Here is a 20,013-nt window from a genome sequence, read left to right as displayed (position 1 = left end):
GTATTTACATGTTGGTATGTCACTTAGGGCACCTACAAAGGTCTTCTTGGGTCAAGCTTTAGAGCAAAAGTCCACAAGATGAATCAGACATTCACAAATGAATAGAGAATTAACAAAAGTAATTTCTGTTTCATGGAATAAGGTGTATTTATTTTCACTCTTATGTTGCGTTTTCTTATTTTTCTTCTTGTAATTACAAGTTGTTAGACGTAACATACAACTTAAAAATTGTGGCAAAATCTGGCCAAAGTTGCTAAGATAAAGCACGTATGAAGCTGCTCAGTTTGTTTTGTTGCTTCTTTATATAATGTGGGTTTATAAAACATGTGCATCACCAGCATGCATCCAAACCAAAGCGTTCAGATTTAAGACACTGGAAATTGAGAGAGAAAGGCTCACACCGACCCGCCCACCCCTCAGTCAAGTGTCTGTGTAGCTCCTCCCCGACAGGGTAGAGTTACCTGCAAAGTGTCCTGTCACTCTTCAGCGACTGTGTCCCTGCTTACCGGCAACAAACACCTGCGCTTTGACTCACAAACACCGGACGACATTTAGTTTACAGTACAAGAATTCATTGGTTTTACTTCTAAACAAGCGGCTGCAAATATCTACAGTTTCCTGCGGAGTTTCCTGTCCGGTCGGCATGTGATGGCAGGCTGATGCTTCCGGCGCTGTCTCAACCACTGCTGTCATCCTGAGCATCCCGTCCCGAAAACACCACTGTGAGTTTATACGAGGGGTAAAATATATACTTTCTCTTCCTTTCTATTTTCTTTCCTTCGTTTTTTTCTTTGTTGTTATGTACATAAACACGATTCCATCTTGACAAATCTGAAAACAAGTTCCACTCACTGACAGAAGTTTCATCATCCAGGAGCAGGAGTTGCCTAAAAGCTGTTAACGTTTCAGATTATGTTTTTGAGAGCTTTAATGACTTTATTGTTGTTTACAATTGGTTGCATTGGTTGTTTGTATTGCTTATCTTTTAATAATGATTTGTTTGTGTTGTGATCTCTCCTAATATATATTAAATATCAGCAATAAAACGTAATGTTTTGTGATCAATGCTGCAGATTTGAAGTGATTTGCTGCAGGAGAGCAGAAAACTACATGTGGCTGTACCATACATTTAATTCTGATGTCCCCCGCCTTAATGACATAATTTTGCTCTGTAATGAGAGCTGTGCTTTCATTTCATCTCAAAACAGTGTACTTTGATTTGACACCTCGTAAAATAAAATACAATCTGATAACTATCATAATCTTACAAAGTGCTTACTCAAAAGCATAAAGCAAAGTTCTGATTGCTCATATCAAAGCAATGTCATGTTATTTAGGCACTTAATAAGCTATCAGAGTCAATATTTCTTTGTAGTATAACAATGCAAGAGACCTTTCTGACCTCATATTCTCCTGTTTGGATAACATTTTATTGACACAATAATGTAAACACTGTTTATTTCAACATGTATGTGCATGTCAGCAACAATTCTTGTTAGTCTTTCTTAATGTTCTCTGCAATCCTCAGTTTAAGCTTTAAGTCTGTAGATGTATCAGAGCACTGGTTGTTGGGGGACTAAATGTTTAGTGCTCCTTTGCTCTTACAGAGTTATTATGTTGCGGCATTACACTTATTTTAGACTTGCTGCTCAGAGTGTTTATCATGTTGACACTTGAAGCCAGATTGTTGTCATGCAAAACAGCGATCATGAGATCCTGTGACCATAAACTCTGACTGCACCATGCCATGTCCGGTAAGAATGATGTTGTCATTTATTGGTCAGGGTTGCCAAACTAGAAGGTTAAAGGTTGCAGTTCATCACCAGCGATGATATGCCATTTATATGCCAGGTGTGTCACATTGATTTATGATATTGTTGTTGATTTATGTTCAAAGACTGATATTTTGCTCTTGTTTTGATTATGATGTGTGTAATTCAAAATTAGACTCAACTTTTAAAAAAGAAACTCAGGTAGGGCTGAACCATGACTCAGAATTAATCACTTTGACTGTCCACACTCTCAAATGATTTGTTGTCACAGGAGGCAGCATAAATATGTCAACCTGTCTCACCTCATTCTATTCAAATATGGAGATCAAATTAAATATAGTAATTTACGAGTATACATCTAAAATAAGCCTTTTGCACACTCTCCTTCAATCTTATGTAATTATTGTTCCTCTACCGTGTGATTATATCGGAATAAAAGGTTGACAGTATTGAACAACAAGCACCTTAAGCTGATTGGAGAAGAGGTGTGTGCAGGGCCTCTCGCCATGAGGGTGACAACATATGACACCCAGCCTGTTCTGCTTCGGCTTTACCTCCCTCCTAAAACCTGGCTGCGGGCCAGAGCTGGGAACAATAGCACGGAGGGATGATGGCTAGAGAGATAAGGACAGAAAGAGGAAGTCTATCTTTTGTGCAGGCAAACATGCATGGTAAAAGGATTGGTTTTATTTGCCTTATTTGCATATATCAGTAAGCTACATTTGTGGATCTGAAAACAGAATCGTGCTTTGTTTGCATTTACTTTGGTTACTATCTGAGAAAGCTGTTGTTGTGATTTGGCCTCTCTTTGCTGCAGGAGATATGAGCAGGTTATCTTTAAAGGGCGATTATGTTTATGATCTGCTGGGAGATAAGCTTGAGTGACCGCACCTCACCTGTAACCTATATCTTTTCATGCATCATATACGCAACCTCATTTACTTACCTGCTGCTTTTTATGCAAAAACACTTTGCGGGAAAGTGGCTGTCTCATAACGCTGTGATGTGCAAGTAGTAAGAATCTGGTTGGAAGACAGTATTGTGTGAGGCATTCCCAGTGTCATAAGGTCACTTTCCTGCTGGTTGTTTTAGCAGGACACTTAAATCCTTACAGGTGACATAGGATCCAAACTTCTCACCTCCAATTAATAATACAAACCAAACAGGTTGTCTAAAGGGATACATGGCCCTTTGGAGTCCAAAACTCACCCAAGGTAAAAGGTGATTATTATCTCCAGTGTAAGCACAATTCACTTTAAAGTAGGAACACTTATTATGTGTTGTATAATATAAATAATCGTGAATGAAACCAAGCAGAGCCCAACCTGTTGTGTAACTGCTCCTTAGGGTCCACTGTGGGTTTTAAGCCACGGTGTGCTGTAGACCTGATATATATTACATAACCTTGTCACTACATGTCTTGACAGACAAGACTGAAGCTCCAGGCCCAGAGGGAAGGTGTGGGAGCTTTTAGTTCTTTCATTTCCTGCTCCCGTTAGCAGATTTAAATGTAGCACGCAATGCTAATTATCAAATAGTGAGCGTTGCTGAGTCTAAAACCGACCAAATTATTAATTGCAGCTATGCAGATATAGTCATCAACAGAGTGGATCTAATTACACAGTGTATATCAACCTGCTGTCTGCCTTTGTCCCAGAGGAGTCCCCCGACTACCAGCAGTCCAGGCCCAACACCTGGCTCCACACAGTGGAAGAGCAAGCTGTTTAGTAGGCTACGCCTCAACATTGCATATCTACAACCTTGATGAGGTCCATTTAGCTTTATAAACTTCAATCAACAAACTGCAATGAGAGAGAGATGGAGAAAAGATAAGATAGCTGATTCAACAGGCTTTTAAAGGTCTTAAAGGATAAATAATAAATGTTTGTTTTGGTGGAAATTAGCCACCTCCCTCTCTCCGTCACTCATTTACACCCACTCTCTTTCTTTATCTGATTTTAATCCTCTCTGTTTCTGTCCTCAGGTGGATGTCTTAAATCATGAGTGCCCAGGGACCTCTGCCGAGGCAGGCCAAGTGAGTGTTGCACACATTTTTGCTTCCCAGACATGTTTACCTTTCTGTGTTACTGTCACACAGGCGAGGAAAAATCACTAACCTAGTATGTAGAAGGTGGTGTGGGTCAGGGACCTCGGGCACAGAGCGGCTCTGTTGAGAATTGTTTGCTTTGCCTGGGCTCATGGCTCTCCCTCCATGCCCCGCACACATCCTCTCTCCCTCCCTCCTCTCTCCCTTTTCCACTCTCCCTCTCTGGCTCCCTGGCTGGTCCATATGCTCATAATCTCAGGCTAATCTCACCCAGTGCTGGACAGTCTGCTCTCTCCGTATATCACTCTTATTTTGTGGGCTAAGGTTCATGAGAGTGTGGGAGTTTCGGAGGGTTTGATGAAGAGCATGCGACGTAACCCTGTCTCCTCTTCTTGTCATTGCAGTGGAGTGGCCAGATCGGACAGCAAGATCAGTGCCAAGGCCCTCTACGGTAAGTGACTGCATGGAGCTGTGAAGTTGTTTCTTTGTCAGAGGGAGTATTTTATGTTGGCTTGTTTTCAAGACTTTGCCTCTACATGCCCTTCACCTGCAGTTACACCTGTCCTTCTTTTTGTGGCATGAGTCAACACAGACTGTTTACGGTTGATGGAGGAGTTTGTAAACTCTTATTGTCAAGCAATAGTTTTAGGAACACTTGCACTCTGTTGTTTGGTTTGTTGTTATTCTGTCCTTTATTAAGGACAAACAATGCTCTTAAATGTTGTTATTATCAAAAATCCTGTGAAATATATTTAACAATTATTTTAATCTACTAATGAATGGCAGAGACAGAACTACAGTGTCCAAACACTAAAAAAGTTTAGTTAATTATTTATTTTGACTCAATCCCATCCTCCTGCTTCCGTCAATACTCTATTGGGCCCCAATTGTGTACTGATCCCTATTTGAAAATATTCTCCAACAAATACCCTGTTTGAGTTTTCACATCTTTTTCAATTAGGCATATCTAAGACTCATTTAAAAATATATATATATATATATATATACATCTTTGTCAAATATAAAGCCAGCTCTATCTGGTGACGTCTTATCAAACTGTCAACAGTCAAGCTGTGTGGATCAGCACTTATTGATTTACATCACAGCTACAGTATATTTCACTTATGAGGATAACTTATCAGGAAATCCAGCACGGTCACCCTGCAGCTTGTTGCTGCAGCCCTACGACCTCGCAGGACTATCAAAGTCCCTTCCCCAGAACACACACACTGATAACAGGGGGCCAAGGTCCCACTGAGGGGCTGCGTCCTGCTGACACCTCTGTCAGACAGCGACGTGGGAGGGGGGGCCGGGCTCCTGAAGGGAAAATCAGTTTCCAGCTTTCCTCCTGTGCTAAACCTCCAGAGCATGCTGGGATTTGTAGCATCAGACTTTTGGTTGTGTGTTCGCATTTCACAGTCACATTAGCTGTAGATGTATATTATGCTGTCGGGCTTTCAGTCTTTTGTGGATATTTTGTGTCAAAAAAGGATTGTTTGTGTTATTATAGGGCTTTGCCAGGCTGCCCCACTGATCTGCCATCCATGTGAGGCATACTTTTGCTAGGGTGTGTGCGTGTGTTTTAGACTAAAATGTGCTATGTTGTATTAAGAGGGAGTGCAGGGTGTGCCTATATTTAATGTGTGGTTGGAACAGGGTGGGGATGCCCATGCTTTGCAGGTGAATAAAAGACGCATTGAAAAGTGAACAGGAAGAGGTGGACTCCCTTCTGGTCCTCCCTGCGCTGCCTCAGACATTAGCTCACTGGTTCCTGCCAGCACCTCCTTCCACTCTGCCGACATAGAGGAACATTGTACGGCATATGATAGGTCCAGATAGAAACCTGAAGTATGAAGGGACAATCTGCTCCCGTGCATGGCTGCACTGTTCCAAATATAGACTGGCTTCAAAGGACACGTTATGGTATTGTAGGAATGCAAGATGTTCCCAAAGTATCTGACTGTGCATCTTGTTGTCTATAAAATATGTTTGTGCCACAACTCATCCAAATAGCCACAGGACACACCCACTCAAATAACCTGCTGTATGTGTGACCAGACTCCGCTGTTTTTCATTGGCTGGCCTAATCTGGTGTGGCAGATGGTCCCCACCACCTTCTCACTGCATAGTGAGAGCAGCAGGCCTGTCCCAAACCAGAGAGGAAGGAGTGGGGACATTATTGGGCACCACCCATAACAGTGGGAGATATTTGGATAGATAAAGGTGTGCAGCTGAATAAACAGGTAGAGGAACAACAGCTAAAGTACCAGTCCAATCTCCCTTATGCAAAACCCTTCATCCTTCCCTCAGTGCAGCCTAGCACACAACTGATGCAAACGATGCACTGGTCCTCCCACCTGACCTGTTATCAGCAGGTTCAGAGTAGAGCAGATATGTGCCACATCAGATTCATCATCCCTGGACTTCAGACCCTCCATCAGCTTTATTTATTACGTAAGCATGTCTCTGTCAGGTAAAATGTGTTTGGGCTGAATGACTGAATCATCAGGTGGAAAATCTCACTTTGACCTAATCCTACCTTTTGAAGTCTGTGTATGTATGTCCGTGTATATATCCATTACCTAGTGTCATGTTTTTTTTTTTTAACAACATAATAGTACGTGCATCGGATTTTACTTTCCTTGATGAACCTCTTTGGATTTGCTTTACATATATTTGAGAGGACATCTCTATTGGCTGCGAGGTGTGTTGAGGTCATACTTTCTGGCGATATGTGGCCAAATCTTTGTGTACACAGCAGCACATTGTTTGAGTTGTCGGGGTTGCTCATTCAGCCTTTTGATGATGCGGTACAATATTTTATTATTTTTATTAATCAAACATAATTTGCAAACACTTCAGTTTCGGGACATTGTATCTACTGTCTTTGATTTGGGTGTAGTCAAGTTAGATACCAGATCTCAGTTTGTTTAAAGGGCAGTTAAAGCTGAGGTTATATGGATGGATTGAATTTGGCGATGTATTGGTTTGATAGTCCGCCAAGCAGCCATGTTTATCTCTGGTCAATGAGCTCTGAGGATCTGACTATCTGCAGCTAAGTGGCTTTTCTTGCAAGCTGTGAATTGATTGGCATTAATGACAGGCCATCAATAAGTGATAGGGCGAGCTCGACTTTCAGTACGACACATGACGCCTGTGTTTCACCTGTGGAAATCCAAGCAGGAAGGAATCAGCCGAGAGGAAATGACAGGAACGTACTGGCGTCATTTAGACGCCGCATGGATGAAGGTGCTGAGAACATAAAAGATTCTGAGCCCTGTACAGGATACTTGAACCTCGCTGAATCATCAATAAATGGAAAATATCAACAAAGGATTAACACATATTTTTTCAAATGCCAAACAAACAGCAGAGCTTTTGTGTCACCATAAAGCACATTAAGTGAAATGTGGCTGAACGTCTGTATGGAGAAATAAACCTGTGTGGTACATGTTGACTTTATTGGGTGGGGGACAGAAAGAGATCTGATATTAGATCTGGCAGATAGGAACATGCTCTCATTAAACAGTAAGTGTTACCTGCGGACTATTCATCTGGTAAATAGGTCAATGAGCATATTGGCACACTCATTAGCATTGGCCTGTTGAAAGACAATAGTTCTAGCCAACAGTTCCTTCAGTGCAGTGAACATCTTAAAGGTGATAAATTATTTGAACTTTGCATGGGTCACCAGGTAGTTCAAAATCTATAGACATTTTTAAAGCAGCTATAATTGATTTATTTATAATAATAGTGGCAATTTGTATTGATTATCCTACTAAGAATTATCGCAAAGCTTTAAACACCCATGTACACAAAAAAAGCCGACAAAATCAGCAACTCACTTGTGAACATAGTGAAACATTAAGCTGCCTTTAATGGATATTTCCCAAGGGAGTTGGTTAAAAACAAAACGTGCCCCACGTAAATGTTGCCCCAACATTCATAAGGTGGACAGAGACGTGACTGATGATAATGTTGCTCCGAAACTGCTGGTTGTGTAAATAAGCAATTGTTTGCTAACAGCTCAACTATATCAACTAGCTTCGTACTGTAGGTGATTATATCAATGTTTTTGATTATTGAAATGGACCAGATGTGCTTTTTATGATGTGCAGGCACTTTATTGTTGTTTGTTACCAGACACCATATATTAGGATATACAGTATATATATATATATATATATATATTCCTTTTTAAAACCAGTTAGTAATGGATCTTCATTTTGTGGATTTGTAGTGGCCTTTTAGTAATCTCTATTAAAAACACTGGTTTACAACATCATTTACAACATGCTGCTTTCCATGATAATCTCACCTGCAATGAACAGGGTTGTTCTATAAATGCTTTTCAGGCTAACTTATCTATTATGTATTTTTGTAACAGCTTGAAGGTTATGAATGTCAATTTATATTACTGTGCCCCAGACAAGGAAGTGCCCTGAGGAAGCATGGTGCTTTCGAGAAGTTGCATCACTGGTCTTTGACCCTGCAGTAAATCACTGCCTCTAATTGGTGCCCAGATAAAGCATGTTTTTATACCAGCCTGGCCAATACATTATCTTGTTAGTGGGGCAAATCAAGTCATATAACCTTTTTGATATGAGATCTATTAAAACCTTGGAAAGGCGTTTTTCTTTTTACTTTGGACATAAAATGTATCACAGGGAGTTTTCATATTTTTAGTATATAGGTATCAATTTATGAAGAGAAAAGATGCTGTTGTTATCACTGCACTTTTGTAAAATACGCTATAAAATCACCTTATTATACATACCGTACTTGCGTGAATATCAGTGTCGTTCAATGGGAGTCTCAAGTTGAACCATGAAAACAAATGCATTACGTGTTCTTATCACTTCCTTATTGCCCTGCTGGTTCTCTGCAGTGTGTTTGACACTATTGCTTCGTTTCATTTGTTGAGTCTGCTGAAACGTTCAACATGTGGAGTTTTGGTCAGTGTCACTGCTGCCTGTTTACATAGTTATATTTACAGTAAGATTGCTGGTGGACTTGTTGGATTTTCACTTTTCCTGTCTTTTTTTCTTATCAACAGAACAGAGGAAAAAATACTCCAACTCCAATTATATCATGCAAGAGACGTCGCAGTATCATGTCGAGGTAAGATCAGCTCCCTTTGTGTTATATTTTTGAATGAGTCTTTATTTTTTTTTAAGTTTTTGAAAAAGCACAACATAAGATTTCAAACTAATGCACATGTTTTCCATGGGACTATAACTGAGGCTGGAAGTAAATGGCACTTTATCTTTATTAGCTTTGTTTCTATAGGAAATCTCACAATGGGTGATCCAACCTTTCAGTGCGTACTATCATTCTGTATAGTTTACATTTTGTATGTGCTATTTCAAATAATCGACTGTATTATTGTGAATTTTAACGTATGTATTTAAAAGAGCAACTTAGATAGAAAACATAATTCTCTTTCAGATATTCCAGTAGTCTTAAAGGTCCCCTATTTTGCAAAATGCACTTTTTGCTGTCTTTTATGCATAAATATGTTTCCCGGTGCGTAAGTAGACTCACAAAGTGTCCGAAAATACAACCCTCTCTCTTTTCCTCCTTACCCACATCTCTAAAAATGGGGGTACAAACCAGTTGATCCAGATTTGCTACCGATATGACGTCATAACCGAAATCTGGGCTGACTTTACATTGAACTCCTGGCAACGTCCCCCCCCCACGTGACAGGTCCCAACATATCGTCCCCCACATACAGTCTTGAGCTGAATCCCCTCCGCAGTACCTCTGTTTGTGTGTGTATTCAGCAGGATGTCAGCAGGAGGGACTTAGAGTTGTTGTGTCTATAATACATATAATGTCACTGTTCTAGTGGTAAACACTGAGAAGTGTTTCAGAAATAATGCTTGGTGTGGTTTGGAACCTAATATGGGGTTTAATCACGGCAGCGTTTAGTTGAGTATTTTCTCCTGGTAGAAAACTTTCACAGAGGAGAGAGAGCTGCATGACGCTCCAAAGGGGCGTGGCCAGCTTCAGGTCAGCTCAAATTTAAAGCGACAGAAACAGAATCAGCACTTCAGGAACAGGGCTGAAATAGAGGGGTATGAGGCATGGCTACAGTGGGTGATCTATTTGGTATTTTGAGCAAAACACTTTTGTATAGATAATGCTCTACAATATATTGTTCAAATATTGCGTAATAGGAGACCTTTAAACCCATACGCATTATGTCTCTAAACTAACTTCCAGCCAAAGATGTTAGTTTCATTCGTCTCTTGACATTTCGTTTCATACTGTACACTGCCCAAAAATGACAACAAACAAAAACAGGACAGAAGATCTTTTACCTTGGGTCTAAAACTGTACAGATTTATGATTTAAAAAAGATAATCGAATTTCAAGTAAAAAAAAAAGTAAGACATAAAGCACTTAACTCTAAGTGTTGGTTTATTGTTCTTTTGGCAAGAGACAAAAGCTGACGCAGTTGTTCATGTCCTGATTGCATCTCATGATATAAATGCTACTATTGCCGTTTTAATATAAGATGAAACAACAAATTCACCCAGCTAAGTAAGCTGAAGGCATCGTGAGATGAATCAAATAATTTTAAAAGTAGCTGGTCTCAATGAGATTTTTATGAAATAGTTTGGCCTTTTGGGAATATATTATCCTTATTTGCTTTCTTGCTGAGATTTAGTAGGGAAGATAATATGTGTTGCTTAAAAAAAACCAGCTAATTTTTCAGCTATCTGTGTCCCATAGTTTTCAGTCTTTATGGTACGCTAAGCTAGCAAGTTGTGCTCATTTATTCAATCTTACTCTATGCCAGAAAGGCAATATGTATCCCAAAATATCAAGCTATAACTTACCCTAGCGTTATTTAAATGTGCATTTGTCTATAACATTTTCTAAAGCACACATTTCCTACTTTCCATAGAGCCATTGTTTTTTAATTCATTTCACAACCAATCGTCTTCATTTACAAACTCTCTGTTTCCTCATCAGCATCTTTCCACATTCATTATGGACACGACAGAGTCCATCGTCACAGTGGACGATGCCATCAAGAAACTGGTCTTTCTGGACTCAAAAGACAAAATCTGGACCCAGGAGATGCTCCTGCAGGTCACTGACAAGGCGGTCAGGCTGCTGGACTGTGACACACAGGTACTGCTACACATCTGTCCACACACAAAGTACATCATCGCAATGTGCTAACATGGAATCAGTTTCACATTTACAGGCAATGGCTTGTGCTTGTGATTGTTATAGCATCACACACTGAAAAGCTCTATTCGAGAGTGTGGGCATGAAGTTTGAAAGATTGATTTTATTCGGCTTCCGATTAGCTCATGCAGACCAACATATACTCTTCCTTGGGTCCACACAAAAACTAAAAACCTGAAATGACACAAACAAAACAACCAATAATATTGATCATAAAAGCAACTAAACTAATGTTATCTTGCTTTCTCTCTGCCTCCACCTCTTCCTCTCTAAACCATTCCTCTGTTGTGATGCAGGAAGAGTTGGAGAACTTCCCCCTCTCCACCATCCACATGAGTCAAGCGGTCCTGAATCAAACACGTTACCCCTCTGTGCTGCTGCTGGTGTGTCAGGACAAGGAGCAGCACAAACCCGACATCCACTTCTTCCACTGTGACGAGGTGGAGGTGAGTCTGAGTTTATGCTGCAGCCTCAGCTCAGTTTGCCTCCTTTATCGTTTCTGCATGATCAACTGGCTTTGTGTTTGATGTCGCGGTAAATCCAAGCTGCTGTTGTTGGAGCGCCAGGTCAGATTTCAGTGCACTGTGTGGCAGTGTGCTAGTGTGTATCCTTTTACATTTCTACAAGACTTGTTTAACTATATTTGCTGAAGGAAAGATCCATCCAAGGATTTAATACTATAACTTCCTGCATTGCCTTTTTATGCCAAACACTACTGGCAAGTTGAAACAAATGGTTTACAAGAAACTGTTGATCATTATATCAGGCTCATAAACGCTGACTACACTGAAAAAAAGCAACATTGACTTTAATTAAATGTATTTTGTCCACACATTTCACATAACTGTATTAGGTTAGTTGAAAGCATTAATATTAAGTTGAACCTAATATTTGTGGACAAAATACGTTTAATTAAAAGTCAAGGTTACACTTTTTTCAGTGTAGAGTTAATATAGCAACCTTTGGTTTATTATATTCAGTGAATTATATCAAAATGTTTCTTATCTATATTATCCTTTACCAGGTGAAAGTCACATCAGCATTCATACCTCTTTTGTAAGAGTGACCAGGCCAAACCATAGACCATACACATTGTTACAACGATAAATTCAAACAATAAATACAAACAAATACAAAAGTCATACAAAAGAGTGAGTAAAAAACCCATCATATATGCAATAAAACATTGTATTTATTTTGGTTTTGGCTGTATGTGAATACATTACAGGAAGTTACATTTTATTATTTATTATTACCTAACACTTTTTATGAGCAAGCAATATTGATTGCATCACAAGTCATATCAACAAACAAATGGACTAATTAAGCTCATAAATATATTAATGCAAGTGCTGGTCTGTATGTTTTTAACTACAACAAAAAAACAATTCACACGGCTGACCTCTGAATGTCTGTAGGCAGGGCGTCACACAAAGTTTGTACAGCTTAGTATCTAAATGATGATTGTGTCATGTTTTGAATAATGTTGAATTAATCATAAGGCAGATTTCATTGATAGTTTGCATTGAGATATTAAACTGTAAAAGTTTAGCATTTAATGTGATATGGCAATATTGATTATGGCCTAGATGTGTTAGATGCGTCAGTGAATTTGCTTTGGCCTTAAGGCTACAAACGTTCGTAAAATTTGACTATGTCTCTCCTCACTTCCTTCAGGCTGAGATGGTTCATGCTGATATAGACAGTGCCATTGGAGACAACAAGCATGGAAAGAAAATGAGGCTTCAGACTCTCAAGTGAGAACCATGCTACACACACACACACACACACACACACACACACACACACACACACACACACACACACACACACACACACACACACACACACACACACACACACACACACTGACCTCTAATTAGTAGTTAGCTAACTTAATCTCGCGATGCCTCCTCCTCTCCCTCTAGGGTGAACCAGGAGAAAATGAAGCGTCACAGAGAAACCATCCTCCCCCCCTCTGCCCCTAAGGGCTCCTCACCCGCTGCAAAGGGGCGTGTGGCAGCCTCAAACACACGGGGTAAGAATAGACATAGTGCACAGGTTCTTAAAAGAAATATCCTTTCACATGAAATGCCTGCCCTTTATTCAATGGTTGAATTCACAAAAGCTTTTTTGTGTTTGAATGTAGTTCAACGAGCACCCGGACAAAATGACATGGAGTCACATGAAAAGCTGGCTCAGCGGATTGAGAAGGATGTGGTGAGTGTTTTTATCCACACTGACACCTGTCAGTACATTGCACAGCCTCATAATGCTATGTTACTCATACTTAATCCCAGGGTTTGTCTCCCTCAGCAAATCCTCAACTGTTCCCTGGATGACATAGAGATCTTTGTGGCGCGGTTGCAAAAGGCAAAAGATGCCTTTTCTCAGCTCAACCAGCGCAACAAGAGTAAGAAGAATAAGAAGAAAGGACCAGCAGGTCTGTCGCCCTTTCTTCTTTCATGCTGTGGCAGGAATGCAGTGACAATATGTTCATATTGCTCACGTCACCATGGTTGTGCCCTCCTGTGTCCTGCGGCCTAGGACCAACATCTAGTGATGTGTGTGTTTGGTAGCAGCGACCAGTTTGGAGTTATTTTCTGGAGAACAATACTCATCATAACTGAGGTTAAAATATCGCCAATTCCAAAAGATTTAAACCCCATGTGTCATCTTATTTATGAAGTGAAATTGTATCATCAACTGTTCTCCAAATTATAACTGTGCAAAGTATTAATACAACATATTGCTGAGTAATGTTTGACCACTGGCAGTGCTGTGATGCTGTGTCTTTATTTCAACTCACCTAAATACATACATGTGATGCTGAAAATGGATGTATTGTTCTGTATCTGTATGGTCAGGTGCTCACCCAAATACAGAATGCGTTGTGTTTCTACGCATCATTTGGTAATTGGCAGCACAGGTTTTAGTTGTCCATGCCCACAGAGACATATGTGCATTAAATACATTTTTTAGAGAATCATTATTTACGTAAAACTTAACTTGCATGCCCCTAAAATTACCATTTAAAATAACTATTTATATTTGAGGTATATGTCTCTGGTTCGTGTGAGTCAATGTGAATTTTGGGTCCTTTTGGGTCATACGTCATGAGAAACCCTGATGTAGCACATTTTCTCTTTGACTCTCTGGTCAAGGTCAACCTTTCATGGGTAAAGCTGTTTATATCTAACCATAAGTGTAGCACTAACATTAAGAAAAAAGTTGCAAGCTTCAAAAGAGATGAAACAATAGCATTTCTTTCAACCTTGTCCAGAAAGTGAAACCTGCATCCGGTCTGTAATAAGTCTGCATCGAGGTCTGGTAACTCTGGAGTCTGTGTGTGGTCATTGTTGCTCTTCTTGTTTACAGAGGGCATGTTGACCCTGCGAGCCAAGCCCCCCTCTGAAGCTGAGGTTATTGATAGCCTGCAGAAACTGAAGCTGGCCCTCAACCTCTTGGTGAGATATCACAGCTCTTAACCTCTCCACGTTTGTTCATCAGTTTTTCTCTGTTTTCGACACTTTCTCACTGTGTATCTGTCATTGTGCCCCCTGCAGGCCAAACTGAAGAAGCACATACAGAATCCAAGTGCGTCTGAGCTAGTTCATTTCCTCTTCGGCCCTCTGGAGCTGGTAAGAGCTGAAAATCTGTACGGAAAGTTTCTAATGTCAATTGGGTTTAAACACAGGCTCTTTCTACTGAATGTCAACGATTTTAGTACTCTCTAAATAAGTTAGTCATTTCATTAGACGACCTCTTTGTAAACTGGGCCCAAAAGCACATCTGACGAAGCTTTATTAAATACACAGAATGAAAGCCGTCTAGTGTTTCATCAGACATTCCTCCTATTGTTTTCATTTTTTCTGGAACCACACCCACTGTCGCTCTGCTAAACTCACACCAGACCTAGCAACCTAGATTTCAGCTCTGATTTAGGTGCAGCCACACTTACATAAAGCCGGTTTCCCAAGCCTCAGTGTACGGCCACACCTTCGATACTGCTGGATAGAAACACAGAGCTGTCATAAGGCTCTGCCAGCTGATATGATGCAGTAACCTCTGGACAGGATGGGTTGCTTGATAAGACCAAGATAAAGTTGTAGCCGTATAATTCAAAGTCGATCTCTACCAGTCCTCAACAATAGATCCCAACAAGCAGAAGATATGTGTGTATTCTGTTCTAAATTGTTTTGCAATGCAAATAAGATGCAGATATTTGTGATGCAGTTAACACTCACTATGTAATGTGCTGCTGATGTTTACACCAAACCGCTGAAAAACACTTAGTGTAATCGTTCTATAATCTTCTGAATGCATCCACAGGTGCTGCAGAGCTATGGAAGTCCTGAAATGGCGCGTTCAGTAATCTCCCCGCACCTTTCCAAAGACACTGTCAACTTCCTACGGGGACACCTCACGCCCAAAGAGATGACGATTTTTGAGCTAATGGGAGATGGATGGACCAAACCAAGGTACACATACTGTATGACTATATTTAAATAACAATTTTATTCAAAGTGCTTCACAATTTGCCTCTCGTGCACACATAAAGTCACACACTGACATCTGGGAGCAAGGATCCCCTACCAGTGACTCTGTGGTATTGATATCTAGCTTAAAGTTCACCTCACGACCCTCCTGTCCTTCTCCCTGCAGAGCGGAGTGGCCCAGGGATCAGTGCGCTCCTCATTATCACCCAAAGTTTCGTAACGGCTGGGAGCCACCAGCGGACTACTTCAGGATGGCCCCGTGGGAGACAGAAGTACTTGGTGGGCCACTGGGGTCTCCATCCACCCCCGATTACAAAAAACACTCAGCTGAGGATGTAAGGGTTTTGTTTGTTAGCCATATCTGTGGCTTTGGCTACAATTGCTGGTCCTAACCCATGAAAAATGTGACACATTTCTCTGCTTTCACAGTATTATGGAACTCATTCCTCAAACTCGTCAAATGGGTAAGTTATTATGTCCTTCACACATTTAGCTGTCTCTTTCTCACATTAAAAAATCAGTTCAAACTTTTAATAAGAGGATACAATTTGTCTTATCAGATCATACAACGGGAAGCCCCCCACCCGCAAACATGCCAAAATTCACTACCACTTTGTAGCAAGGAATGCAAACGAGCTGTCGGTGCTGCAGGACGAAATCCTCGAGGTAAAAACCAAGTTATATCTTAAATGTAAACAACTGTGAACAAATTGTTATGTCTGTTCCTGAAGCATGAAAATGTCTCAATACTTGCCTTCGAGTTTTTAATGCAGTGGATTGAGATGTGAAATGTGTCTTGCAGGTTATAGAGGATGACAAACAATGGTGGAAACTACGAAATCGCAGCGGTCAGGCAGGATATGTCCCGGCAAACATCCTGGAAGTTGTGAAGTTTGAGGAGTTAGAAGCTTCGTATAACCAGGTGACCTGCTGTATGATAACTTTGTTAAAATTCACACTTGGCATTTCTAAGTGGATTTTGTAGCTGTGTGGTACTTTTTTAAGCATTGCAAGAGGCAATGTTTCCTGCAGCTACACATAAACAGATTTATATAACAGAATGAGATGCAGCAACAGGACATGATCCCTGTCACTCACTTTGCCTACAGTAATCATCCTTATCTCAGCTGCACAACTTCAGGCTGTGTTGTCAAGATTAGATAAAATGAGCTAAGATTAGATCAGATTAGATCATCCTTTACTGTGTCTGAGAGTGGGGACATTTTCAGTGCAACAGCAGGATATAGGATGGTGCAATAACAGTAAGCATCAGTAAAAAGTGAATAAATAATCAAAACTAAATACAGACAAAATAAGTAGATGGACCGAACAGTTGAGTTCACATTAATATACTTTATGTATTGATATTGCACACAAGTGAATTATCAGTTTTCATCTGAGCAGGAGAGGTCATGGTTTCTTATCACCGCTTGTAATTCATTTGTTACGCAGCTAGGAAGCATTACATCTGGGATAAAAGTACAGAGGATGATAAGGAAACAAACAGCAAACAAAATAACAGAGATTTTAAAAAAAGAATCAGTTAGTAAAAATAGCACAAGCAATGGGTGGTGATTTCAGGAGAACAATCACGCTGCATGCGGGTTTAGCAACGCCCTTCAAATACTGCATATAGCTACTTTTCCTGGTGTCAAATACTTTCACACACATATTTTCTGGTTTGGCCTCAGGGCAAAAATGTATGAAACACCAGTGAGTGAGAGAAGAACCTGTTTTTTTCAGCTTTGGTGGCTTTCTCATGAACTGTGTATTTCCATGTGTGTGTTCATTAGGGCTACGGGCCGTCATCTCCTGGTTCTCTGAGCCCTGGAAGCAGCTTTAAACATGGTAAACCCTTTGATCAAAGTGAGTGAATACAAAAATATCACAAGATCCAAGAATTACAGATGAGTGTAATGGTTGCTTGATTCTAACATCTGCTACCATGTTTTTTCTGTGGTGCAGAAGAGATGCAAAAGGTCCAAAGTGAGTTACTGGAGAAGATTCATAACAAAACCCAGCCGGCCGTCAAAAAGTACCGTGGGGTCGGATCAACCGGCAGCCATGTACCGCTCAACTTTGATTCCACTCAGGAGCAGGTGACCGCATGGCTCAGGGCAAAAGGTTTCTCGAAACCGTAAGTCACCCTCGATGCTCAACTATCCAGGAAATCTAAAAACCTTTCCACTAAAATGCCGTCATGTTTTGGGGAAAATGAATCCTGCTGACTTTGCTCTAACACCACCATCACGTTATTTTGACTAAAATGTCTGAACAAACATTGGATAGATTGTCATAAAATGCGATATGGCGTACTCACTATTGGAAACTATGTATACATTTAGAAATACAACACATTCATATATAATGAGTTTCCTGACTGTCCACAGGACCGTTGAATGTTTGGGGATCCTGACCGGAGCACAACTGTTTTCCCTCAACAAAGAGGAGCTCAAGGCGGTGTGTGGAGACGAAGGAAATCGTGTCAACTCTCAGATCACAGTGCAGAAAGAAATGCTGGAGGTTTGTCACACACATGCCCAACTGCTAACACTCCTGTTACAATAAAGCTGTTTCTTTTTTGTTTAGACCAAAAGTAAATATCAACTGACTTAAACATTATTTTTTTTTTAAGTGTTTGTTAGATCTGAGTAATACCCTCCTGTCCCAGCTTTCATTGTCTTTCAGGCCATGTTGAGACGAGTTAGTTTCTTAAAAGCGTGTCAGCTGAGAGTCGCCCTTGTATTATAATTAACACTACAGTCAGGACCTTCCCACATGGAGGATAACATAACAACCATCAGTGATGCAGATTCATAAATTCATGCAATTACAACAAATTGGCATATTCATTATACAGTTAATAGTTCTCACAAGTATTAAATATACACTTTGTGACACATGAATGGGACAACTTCAGATCGTAAACTGTAAAAAAAAAAAAAAGAATACTTACCTGTGATTTTATTTATCAAATATACTTTGACTTTTTCTTGGTTTTATGTGAAGAGGATGAGAAGCAAACAAGAACAGAATAAATACAGAGAAAAAGAGCAACCCAGGGTGAAGCAATAAGTCCTGACTCAGTCAAAACAGACTGGTTTAGAGTTACATCGAGTGGACAAAAAAAAGGCTGCAAAGAAAAACATTTGGTATTTTTAAGTCAAACATTATTAAAAGTGTTGGATAAGAAGTTAGAGCCTGTCTCGTATGTATACAAATATTAGTTTAGGATTATGCTGATTTTCTTTCTAACCTTTACCGTTTCAATTAACTTACCTACTTTTGTTTTTTTATTTTGTATATATTATTTTTAAATCAATCTCTTATCCATGTAATGACTTGTTGTCCAAGTATATTTCTGTTAATTATCCAGTGTGATCTGTCAATTTCCTCAAAAGAAGATGGGATCCTTCACTGTGTGTATTTCCTAGTTTTAAAATGTTCTAATAAAGACTAGGACATTTTAGATTCATGTCTAAACAGCGCATTTATTTGAAGGCAAAATACTAAAGAAGACATTTTCCCAAACGATCATTAAAAATAAGTTTTGTTGTGCTTCCTTCACAGAAGAGCAAAGGAGACACGGAGCTGCAGGAGGTCATGAAGCGGCAGAAGGAGAGAATCAACTCTAGCAGCAAAGACTGAACAGATGCTTTCCCCTCCTAAGAAGCTTCTGTAAATTATCACCTACAGTGGAACATACTGACGTGTTGTATACATTTTTAATTGTATATTTATTTTGTATCACCAATATGTATGTATTCCAGTGTTGTCTAATCTAATTATGTTGCTTCTGTTTCCATTGTCTTTGTTGTTGTATGAAGAGGGTGAATGTGAATCCATGTACAGTTGTGAGAGGGTGGTGTGGGAGCATGCGTAATCACAACATGTATTGTACATACTGTATTCGTACAAGCAGTGTGGTCAATGTTTATGCTCATTGTCATTATTGCAGCTGCTTACTGAATTACTTCAATAAGTAGATCTTATCTATAACATAACTAAACCTGTGCCAGAATGTTTGACACCTTTTCTGATCTATAGCCATTTATTTTCATATTACTGTTTACAACTATAAGAAATAATACATCGCAAAATATATGTCAGAAGTATTCTCATCAATTCTGCTTAGTAACTGCAGTTCACCTGTAGGTATTAATAGAAATAACGTTTAAATCAGAATTCAGATATTCTGGCAAGAGAAACTAATTTGTGACGTTATTGTCAATACCAGTGAGATGCTGTCATTAAAGTTGTGTTTATGCAGCATGATAATTGCAGTGTATACTAAACACACACAGGAAAAATAAGGACAAAAAGCTCTGATAATAACACTCAAATGAAGATTCAGGCCATGCGTTCAAAGGGTTGTAAATATAAAGGGACACCGTTTCAAAAAACAATACAATAAAAAAAACACTTGTTAAATATTCAATGTCTCATCTTTTTTGGAAGTACTGTATTGATTGTGTTTGTCACTGGATTA

The 20,013-nt window shown here is 39.7% G+C and overlaps 1 protein-coding gene across 4 annotated transcripts; it reads left to right on the top strand.

Annotated features, from left to right (window-relative positions):
- The first annotated feature begins 462 nt into the window (after positions 1–462).
- eps8l2 (EPS8 signaling adaptor L2) lies at positions 463–19,962 on the top strand. Of its 4 annotated transcripts, none has more exons than XM_063904182.1 (21): positions 463–722; positions 3,757–3,807; positions 4,224–4,270; positions 8,876–8,940; positions 10,804–10,965; positions 11,322–11,471; positions 12,703–12,782; positions 12,954–13,063; positions 13,175–13,245; positions 13,342–13,468; positions 14,404–14,492; positions 14,592–14,666; positions 15,358–15,506; positions 15,691–15,859; positions 15,954–15,988; positions 16,085–16,190; positions 16,327–16,446; positions 17,318–17,390; positions 17,490–17,661; positions 17,915–18,047; positions 19,095–19,962. In XM_063904182.1, exons 2-21 carry the CDS (start codon positions 3,773–3,775, stop codon positions 19,170–19,172), a joined length of 2,046 nt encoding a protein of 681 aa, XP_063760252.1. In that variant the 5' UTR covers positions 463–722; positions 3,757–3,772; the 3' UTR covers positions 19,173–19,962. The 4 variants fall into 4 exon arrangements, with proteins under 4 accessions (XP_063760252.1, XP_063760261.1, XP_063760242.1 ...); XM_063904191.1 differs by having other exon boundaries at positions 463–739; XM_063904172.1 differs by lacking the exons at positions 463–722; positions 3,757–3,807 and having other exon boundaries at positions 4,162–4,270.
- Positions 19,963–20,013: the final 51 nt, after the last annotated feature.

Source organism: Eleginops maclovinus, chromosome 2, assembly GCF_036324505.1.
Source record: "Eleginops maclovinus isolate JMC-PN-2008 ecotype Puerto Natales chromosome 2, JC_Emac_rtc_rv5, whole genome shotgun sequence".
Lineage (NCBI taxonomy): Eukaryota > Metazoa > Chordata > Actinopteri > Perciformes > Eleginopidae > Eleginops > Eleginops maclovinus.
The sequence above is the reverse complement of the archived record's forward strand: the minus strand, read 5'-3'. Positions and strand labels throughout refer to the sequence as shown.

Coding starts and splice junctions, on each gene's coding strand:
- eps8l2 (XM_063904172.1), top strand. CDS start 4,177: ATGAAGAGCATGCGACGTAACCCTGTCTCCTCTTCTTGTCATTGCAGT. Junction 14,667..15,357: donor TCTTCGGCCCTCTGGAGCTG/GTAAGAGCTGAA, acceptor ATGCATCCACAG/GTGCTGCAGAGCTATGGAAG. Junction 15,507..15,690: donor GATGGATGGACCAAACCAAG/GTACACATACTG, acceptor TTCTCCCTGCAG/AGCGGAGTGGCCCAGGGATC.